Source organism: Aotus nancymaae, unplaced genomic scaffold, assembly GCF_030222135.1.
Source record: "Aotus nancymaae isolate 86718 unplaced genomic scaffold, 86718_ANA_hifiasm-v0.15.2.pri h1tg000106l, whole genome shotgun sequence".
In the NCBI taxonomy this organism is placed as follows: domain Eukaryota; kingdom Metazoa; phylum Chordata; class Mammalia; order Primates; family Aotidae; genus Aotus; species Aotus nancymaae.
Window position 1 is genome coordinate 3,700,001 of NW_026988521.1, and position 9,560 is coordinate 3,709,560.

Here is a 9,560-nt window from a genome sequence, read left to right on the forward strand (position 1 = left end):
AACCAATCTGTATAAAAATGCAGAAATGAGTGGGCATGGTGGCGCATGCCTGTAATCCCAGTTACCTGGGAGGCTGAGGCAGGAGAATCACTTGAACCTGGGAGGCGGAGGCTGCAGTGAGCCGAGGTCACACCATTGCACTCCAGCCTGGGCAACAGAGTAAGATTCCGTCTCAAAAAACAAAAAATAAATAAAATAAAACTTACTCTATAATTTTACCATCTCACCTGAGAGCCCTATTAAAGTTACTATGCCGTATTCATAATTTGCTGCTATATTTGTAATTATTTGCTGCATAACTCAACTGTTTGCAGGACATCTACTTTTGACTCCTGGATGACGAGTTCGCTTAGAAAGGTTTGTCTCCGGCCGGGCGCAGTGGCTCATGCCTGTCATCCCAGCACTTTGGGAGGCCGAGGCAGGTGGATCACCTGAGGTCGGGAGTTCGAGACCAGCCTAACCAACATGGAGAAACCCCGTCTCTACTAAAAATACAAAATTAGCTGGGTGTGGTGGTGGGTGCCTGTAATCCTAGCTACTTGGGAGGTGGAGACAGGAGAGTCACTTGAACGTAGGTGGCGGAGGTTGTGGTGAGCTGAGATTGCACCACTGCACTCCAGCCTGGGCAACAAGAGGTAAACGCCATCTCAGAAAAAAAAAAAAAAGTGAGAGAGAGAAAGATTTGTCTCCTTCCTTTCCTCCTCCTTCCCCTCCCTCTTCTCTTTCCTAAGGTTTGTTTCATAGCTGTTACAGAATCTCAGGTGACGTCGCTTGGGTTTGGTCAATCCTGTCTAGATCTTCCACCTGTGTTGAAACAAAATGGGACACTCCTGGTCCCCTTCCCCAGCACCTGAGTGCAGAGCCGCTGAGCTCCGGCAAGCACCCGGGGTGTGTGCTGCTCTGCTTGTGTCTGGCGTGGCCTCTGGCAGGGCCGGTGGAGGGACAGTTTTATTAGGAGGCCTGGGTTCTGCTCTCACGATCCAGCCTTATGAGATGTCCCCACCCGAGCCTCTCCACGCCCAGTTGGGAGGAGTGGTCTGTTGCCACGCAGAGCTGCGTCCTCTGACCCAGTGTGTTCCCTCGGAGCGGGGAGTTTTCAGCAAGGCTGTGGATTTCTCTCAGTCCCCTGCCCCCATTAGCCCTGGGAATCATGGAGCTACGCCCCTCTCTCACCTTTTCCAGATAAGACGAGGTCTTTTGCCCAAAGCTTGAAAGACGTTCATTTTTTATACCATCTAATAATGTTGGTGAGGCAGAACATAAAATAACAACTAAGACAAAGAGACAGTGGCTTTTAAAAACTTCACAAATTAAACTCCAGGACACATCTGTGGAAGACAAAGTAGACTGAATACAAGGGATTTGCTCTCTCAATACCCAAACGACTTTAAAGCAATCATGAGAAGTCAAAGAAAAATATAATTTCTATTGGAGTGAAAGAATCACGCTCATGAAGAGATTAACAATAGAATGATAAATGAGATCCCCCTATCCACCCGTGAAATTCAAGAAGATTGCTTTTTTTTTTTTTTTGAGACCGAGTCTCTCTGTGTCACCCAGTCTGAAATGCAGTGGCATGATCTCAGCTCACTGCAACCTCTGCCTCCTGGATTCAAATATTTCTCCTGCCTCAGCTTCTTGAGTAGCTGGGATTACAGGCACCTGCTACTACGCCTGGCTAATTTTTGTATTTTTAAAAGAGACAGGGTTTCACCACGTTGGTCAGGCTGGCCTCCAACTCCCAACCTCAGGTGACCCGGCCGCCTTAGCCTCCCAAAGTGCTGGGATTTACAGGTGTGAGCCACCACTTCTAGCCTCATGAAGATTTTTAAAATAAATAATACTCCCCATGTGAAGCTGTGATTGCAATAGCACCCAATGACCTGAAGCCGGTGCAGGGGAGACTGAGTGCTGTGCACCCATGTGTAAGATCGAGCCAGGCTGCAACACGTTTTTCTTCAATTAGCCTCTTTAATTACATGGATGAAAGCATAGTGTTTTTAAAAATTTGCTTTACACAGAAATCACAGTTTCAAAGAAAAATATAATGCCATAGGTGGGGAGAAAACAATGAGAAGAAAGCAGCCAAACTGATCTTTGTAGAAACCGATCCTCACCGGCCACGTGAGGAAAACGGGAGCAGGCGATCAGGTTCAGCACAAGGTCCAGCTCCAATGAGGAAGTGGCTACATTTAGAAACCGAAGCGGGTGGATGTTGGAGGAGGCCCATGAGAACCCAAAGTCCAGCAAACAAATCATCACATGAGCGGGAAGTGCTGGGGATGATGGAGTGACCAAGGTCTCAGAGCAACTCTACCAGGGATATAAGGGGTCCAGACTCCAGGGGCTCCACACCTGCCCCTCCCTCTCACCTGCTCCTCTACCTGCTCCACCCTCAACCCACCAGAAACATGGGCTGCTGTGGCTGCTCTGGAGGCTGTGGCTCTGGCTGTGGGGGCTGTGGCTCCGGCTGTGGGGGCTGTGGCTCCAGCTGTGGGGGCTGTGGCTCCAGCTGTGGGGGCTGTGGCTCCAGCTGTGGGGGCTGTGGCTCCAGCTGTGGGGGCTGTGGCTCCAGCTGTGGGAGCTGTGGCTCCGGCTGTGGGGGCTGTGGCTCCAGCTGTGGGGGCTGTGGCTCCGGCTGTGGGGGCTGTGGCTCCGGCTGCTGTGTGCCTGTGTGCTGCTGCAAGCCCGTGTGCTGCTGTGTGCCAGCCTGTTCCTGCACCAGCTGTGGCTCCTGTGGGGGCTCCAAGGGGGGCTGCGGCTCATGTGGCTGCTCCCAGTCCAGCTGCTGCAAGCCCTGCTGCTCCTCAGGCTGTGGGTCATCTTGCTGCCAGTCCAGCTGCTGCAAGCCCTGCTGTTCCCAGTCCAGCTGCTGTAAGCCCTGCTGCTCCCAGTCCAGCTGCTGTAAGCCCTGCTGTTCCTCAGGCTGTGGGTCATCCTGCTGCCAGTCCAGCTGCTGCAAGCCCTGCTGTTCCCAGTCCAGCTGCTGTAAGCCCTGCTGCTCCCAGTCCAGCTGCTGTAAGCCCTGCTGTTCCTCAGGCTGTGGGTCATCCTGCTGCCAGTCCAGCTGCTGCAAGCCCTGCTGCTCCCAGTCCAGCTGCTGTAAGCCCTGCTGCTCCTCAGGCTGTGGGTCATCCTGCTGCCAGTCCAGCTGCTGCAAGCCCTGCTGCTGTCAATCCAGCTGCTGTAAACCCTGCTGTTGTCAATCCAGCTGCTGTAAGCCCTGCTGTTCCCAGTCCAGCTGCTGCAAGCCCTGCTGCTATCAATCCAGCTGCTGCAAGCCCTGCTGCTCCCAGTCCAGCTGCTGTGTCCCCGTGTGCTGCCAATGCAAGATCTGAGGCTCTGGACTCTGGCCTCATGTGAGTCATGCTAATCCCGTCTTCCAAAGCTGTGACCTGTCCTTCATCATTGAGCCCCAAACCACTGCTCAGGATCCATTCCCCGTTGCAGAATGAAGCCCTATCTCCTTTTCCTAAGGAGAGTCCACCCTAGTTAACTTCCTTCGTCTCTCCTAACCAATTCTCTTCCCAAGTCAACTGCACTGCGGCTGAGTCACCCTCACCCACTAGCCTCGGCTTTGCTCGTCTGTTCAGAGGCCTGAGCTCCTGAACCCGCTTGCACTCGTGTCTTTTCCAGCCAGGAGCAGCTGGGCATGCGCGTTCCACATGAAACAAGGTGGGCGTTTAAGAGGCTTCCTTGGGTGGCTTTGCATGTCCCACACTCTGCTTTCTCTTCAACGGAATGTTGCAAGCTAATAAAAGTCTCACGCGGACAAACTGAAACGTGTGTCTTCCTGATTTCTCTGCTGTTCCGCGTTGTTGCTACGGCTGTGGCTGTTGTTCCCTTGTTCTTGTCGTATTTCGGAGTGCATGGGTCTGACGGTCCTGTTGCTGGGAGGTGCTAGCATGTGACTGGCTGTCTCCCTGCCTCTCGTCTCCTTCCCAGCTGAGCCCCGTTTTCTCAGAACTCCTCTCTTCCTGGGGGTTTCCAGCTGTTGATCTGACACACAGGACTGCTCCTCGGGCTGGGGCCACAGAAGCAGAAGAGGCAGCTGAAAAGTCCGGGGAGTTCAGACCTGCCTCCGTTCCCTGGTCCCCGGCCCTGCCATCTTCCTTTGGGAAGCTTTCGTTACCAACTTACTCTGATCGTCTTTGTTATTAAACAGCCCTGCTACCTCTATTAATAGACATCTTTCTAAACTCTTCTCACTGTGATTGCTTTTTTCCAACTGCCATCGGGGGAAATCCCTAAGTCTTAGTCAATATGGCCAGAGCCCCTGAGCATGAAGACAGAGCCGCTGTGATTCTTGTTTGAGGACTGTGCACCCAGCCTCTTGCTGCAAGAAACTCTCACAGGCCCGCTGGTCTGAGGAACAAGGCTCGACTCGCACATCTCCACCCAGAGCCCTTCGCTTGTTTGTTCCAATCTGCATGGGAAATTGTCAAGAAAGAGAAAGCACAATGGCTGTTTTCCAAACTCAGGGCCTTGGGGAACGCCCTTCTGAAGTCTCCCCTGTCACCACCCCGCCCCAATGACATTCTTTCAAAATTCTTAAAAGGCAATAATGGCCGGGTGCGGTGGCTCACGCCTGTAATTCCACCACTTTGGGAGGCCGAGGCAGGCAGATCATTTGAGGTTAGGAGTTTGAGACTCACCTGGCCAACATGATGAAACCCTGTTGCTACTAAAAATACAAAAATTAGCCGAGTGTGGTGTCATGTGCCTGTAATCCCAGCTACTTCGGAGGCTGAGGCAGGAGAAAGGTGTGAGCCTGGGAGGCGGAGGTTGCAGTGAGCCAGGATTACACCACTGCACTTCACCTTGGGCAACAGAGCAAAACTCTGTCTCAAAAAGAGAGGCAATATTATTAGAGTTGAATTACTTCAAGTTATTTGGAAACACAGCAATTCATTGGTGGGACATGTCCTAAGCATAGAGAGAACACAAAAATGAAAATGCTAAGCTGTTTCTAGTAGTCACGGCGGTGGTGGTGGTGTGGCGTGGTTATCCTGCTGTGACTGTTGGATGGAAAAAGCTAATACGTAATTAGGTTGGTATCAAAACTAGAATTTTTGGTGTGGAAGTGATGAGGTTAAGCAAAAACCTTGTCATCCTGAATTTGAACTAGACACATCATTAGGAAATCATGATTTATTTTATCCAAATAAAAATCGTTTCCTCCTCCATTGGAAGACTTAGAAATAATGAGCCATCCTGTAGCAGTGAGCACTCCTAGCACCAAGGCCGTTGTCTTCAAGTGATATTTATTGTATCTACACGGAACCTGGCCTCCCTGGTGAAATGGGCTGGAAGTGAACAAGATAAATCTAGAACATCTTGTTATCCCAGAGAGCAGAGATGATAACTGAGACTAATGCAGTCACATCCAAAGAACTAAAGAGTCGGCTGGGCACTCGTGAGGGCAGGAGTTGGAGACCCTCCTGGCCCCCACAGGTGGCTCACACCTGCAATCCCAGCGCTGTGGGAGGCCGAGGCGGGTGGATCACCTGAGGTCAGGAGTTTGAGCTCAGCTACTTGGGAGGCTGAGGCAGGAGAATCGCTTGACCCTGGGAGGCAGAGGTTGCATCGCGCCGAGATGGCGCCATCGCACTCCAGCCTGAGCAGCAAGAGCAAAACTCTGTCTCAAAATAATAAAAAAGCTAAAGAGGCAAACCTGGAGAAACTCCCAGTAGACAGACGTGGGACAATCTGACCCAATTTCATAAATGAACTGATGCACATCAAATACGTTTAAAGGAGGGAGGAATCATACACAAATAATAATACAGACACTCTGCAAAATGTAAAACTTAGCTGCCTCTAGAGGATTCTAGGAATCAGTTCATTGTTTTGAACATGAGTGAATAAAGGAAAAGAATCAGGCACTTATTCAATCTCTGATATACAAACTCTATCGTATGGTCACCAAAAAATTAGAGGAAGTATTCCAGTTTATAAATAAAGAAATCATAGAACTAGAAACTCACCATTTTGTGACCCCAATGAAATAATGGGTTTATCAAATGTATTGCATCCAGCCAAATCAGTGTGTAAAGGAAAATTTATACATTAAATACATACGTTGGAGTGAAAAAGGAAAGCTTAGGCTCTTTTAGCCAAAAACCTATCTACGTGCCTGGCAGTGCTTCCGCGCAGCACAGAACGGGGTGATGACTAGGAGACTTCTAGGCACCCTGGTTCTCCTCTCCTCTGGGAGCAGGTCGGGTGGCAGGTGGCGGAGTGGCCCCTCCACGAGCCCCCTCTGAGTCAGCTGTGGCCGTGTGACTTCCCTGAGGCAGGGGGAAGATGTTGGAAGCACCTCCCGCAGTTTTCTGCATTCTCTGCTTCTTCTCCCACCACGACCTCTGACGTTCCAGGCCGTGGCTGCTGCTCCCGACTGAGCCTCAGAGTGACGAAGCCCAGAGCAGAGTCACCAGCTGACGTGCAGTGGCCTGCGGTGTGAACAAGAAGTGAGCTGCGTCGTGGGAAGTCACTGACACGTGGGGTGGTGGCCTGTTTGGGCAGCATAATTGGTCTCTCCTGGTTGACCCAGAAACCTACGAACAGAAGCACAGCTTTGTGGCCTTGGTTTATTGGTCGGGGATGGGTGAAAGGAAAGTTATCAGCGGTGTGAAAGGTAGTTATTATGTATTTGCTAAGACTGTCCCAGATCCTGTATCCCTGGGGGAAGAGTTGAGAACACAGAATGCCACTCCTGCGTGGGTCGTTGTGGCCGCATTTACCAAGGCATTACAAGAATGGGGTGAGCTCGAAAGAACCGGCTGGTCTGCCAGCCAGAAGGAAAGGTCTAGAAAGCCTGGGAAAACCTGGGGACCTGGAGTTCTCAGTTTCGCCTGGTAAATGATAATACTTAGAAGGCCTTTGAGCAGCAAAAGACAATTACAGCTCAAGTGAAAGGAACCCTCCCTCTTTAAGGGGACATTTTGATGGGGTTTCATGAGGGTGGACCACACTGCAGGCAGGGAGTTGGTGGCTGCATCCGGCCTGGCCACTGGGGTGGGAGGGGCTGCTGTGGGGTCTGTGGGTCCAGAAGAGGACGCCAGGAGCTTCTCCCCGTGTGGCTCACTGGCTTTCTCTTTGCTTGGCCTGTGGCTCCTGTGGGTAAATTCGTGTCTTGCTGTGTGATTCAGAGGTTTCTCCAAGGGAAGAGAGGAAGGTCTTTGTTCCAGACAGGACCCAGTGACCTGCAGATAAAAGACGGTCTCACTGTCACAGTAACGGGCACCAGAGAGAGGCCTGCTGCTGGCCATCCACTGGAAATAGGCCAATGGAACCCAGGCTGTCTGTGCTTGTGGTGTGGGGAAGAGAAGAGGATGCAAAAGAAGAAAACCTTCCTTAAAAGTGCACAGATGTCACATGATTGCTAGCAAGATTTAGGACACAGCTGTAACTCCACATGCATCCAACAAAGAGAAAATCAAGTCTTGGCTATTTTATGGATAATTTTTCGATAAAATCGTAGGATTGCCTGATGCAACATCCTTCATTCCACAGTTGGCCGTTATAGAATGACGCTGAAGGGAGTCACTTTGCAAAAACAACTGAGCTCCTTTTCATCCTTCTCTGAGGTCAGCTCTTCCCCTTGGGAAGCCCCTGTCTTGTCTCCTTGGCCGGCTTCTCTTTCAGGGTGAACTGCCTGATCTCCACTGTGATGGTCTTGCCTGGCCCCCAGCAGATGTCCTCCAAGGTCACTTTCAGTGACATCACAGAATCCTACATTTTTGGTTTTTTGCAAGCATTGCAATTTTACTTAAAATTTGCATTGTAAATATGACTGGGGAGTATTTCTTTAAGAGAGCTGGTTCTGCAAAGACATGGAAGGGATTTGGAGAGAGTGTGTGGGAATAAGTTATATTGTTAAGTGAATGAGCTGCTTGAGTGGAGAACACTTTTAGAAGCGGTCAGCTTGCACTGGGCATGGTGCTTCACTCCTGGAATCCCAGCAGTTTGGGAGGCCAAGGAAGAAGGAACTGTTTAGCTCAGGAGTTCAAGACCAGCCTGGGTGACATAGCAGGACCCCTTCTCTGCAGAAAAATAAGAAAAGTCAGCTGGGTATGGTGGTGCACACCTGCAGTCCCAGCTAATGGAGAGGGTGAGGTGGAAGGATCTCTTGAGCCTGGGAGTTGGGGCTGCAGTAAGTTATGATTGTGCCACTACACTCCAGCCTGGGTGACAGAATGAGACCCTGACTCAAATAAATAAACAAACAAACAAATAAATAAATAAAGACATGGTCAGCCTGTTTGCTTGTGATTATTTTTTTCCTCCTCGTCCTCCTCCTCCTCCTCCTCCTCCTCCTCCTTCTTTTATAGAGATACAGTCTCACTGTGTTGCCCAGACTAATCTCAAACTCGTGGGCTCAAGGGATCCTCCTGCCTCCGTCTCTCCAGTAGCTGGTACTACACGCATGCACCACAGCAGCTAGTGAGTATTTTCAAGACCTGGTGTTTCCCCCCAGGAATCTTGGATAATGAGCATACGGAGACCCTGTATGGAGCCTATAGAAGCTGCCTGGGTGTGGAGTGCTCACTGAGGGAGCATCTTAGCATGAATCTCTGGTCAGAGTAATCCAGGAGCCAGACTTGATCCTGAAGCAAGCAGGGGACACCATCAGCTAACAGACAGAAGATTGAGGAGCTGCTCAGCCTCCGTAATTGCATGGCCCAATTCTTCATAATTATCTATCTATCTATCATCTATGTATCTCTGTATCCATCTATGTATGTATGTATCTATGTATCTATATATCCATCTATGTATGTATATATGTATTTAGTTAGCTACCTATCTATCTATGTATCTCTATATCTAACTATCTGTCTATCTATCTATATGTGTATGTATCCATGTATGTATGTATGTATTCTCTCTCTCTCTCTCTCTGTGTGTGTGTCTATGTAGAGATGGACTCACCCAGTGCAGAGCCCTGGCTTCCTTTCTGTGCCACCAGCCGCTCCACCTCAGTCTCCATTGCTGAATTCTCCTCCTCCAGGCCTTGAGCACTGGGCACTGCCAGGTTCAGCTGGGGGTTCTCTTTCTCGCCTGTGACCTCCATGTCTCTCACACCAGCTTCCCCTCTGGGTACCACACTCACAGGCCCAGGTGCCAGCTTTTCATTGACGTCTGGCCTCTCAAACTAAGCACATCCGGACTGAACTCCTCCTCTTGGCCCTGGAACCAGCGCCTTCCCAGCCTTCCCCATCGTGGTTCACAGTAGCCCCATCCTTCTGGTGCCAAGGACAGACACCGGGCATCCTCTCGACTCCTCTTCCACCCTCCACATCCAATCCAGCAGCACATCTCCAAGGCTCTACCTTGAAAACGTGCTTGGAATTTGACTCGCCAGTTGCGTGGTTTGTGATTTATCCAATGACCACCTTCAGCGCCACCACCTGATATGGACAGCACCTTCCGCATTCCGGTTTCTCTCCCACACACTTTATAAACATGACTCCTTCAGTCATCATGGGCATCTATGACCTCTGCACTCTTTTTTAAATGTAACTTCTTATTTTTGGTCATTGTGGATTCACCTGCAG

General features: G+C 50.3%; 1 protein-coding gene across 1 annotated transcript; it reads right to left on the reverse strand.

Moving 5' to 3' along the window:
* Positions 1–1,978: 1,978 nt before the first annotated feature.
* Positions 1,979–9,076, reverse strand: LOC135272131 (CLK4-associating serine/arginine rich protein-like). Its single transcript, XM_064370305.1, has 7 exons — positions 8,935–9,076; positions 6,320–6,557; positions 4,354–4,426; positions 3,768–4,024; positions 3,278–3,349; positions 2,664–3,019; positions 1,979–2,579 (listed from the first exon to the last, which is right to left on the reverse strand). Exons 1-7 carry the CDS (start codon positions 9,074–9,076, stop codon positions 2,314–2,316), a joined length of 1,404 nt encoding a protein of 467 aa, XP_064226375.1. The 3' UTR covers positions 1,979–2,313.
* Between the last annotated feature and the right edge of the window lie 484 nt (positions 9,077–9,560).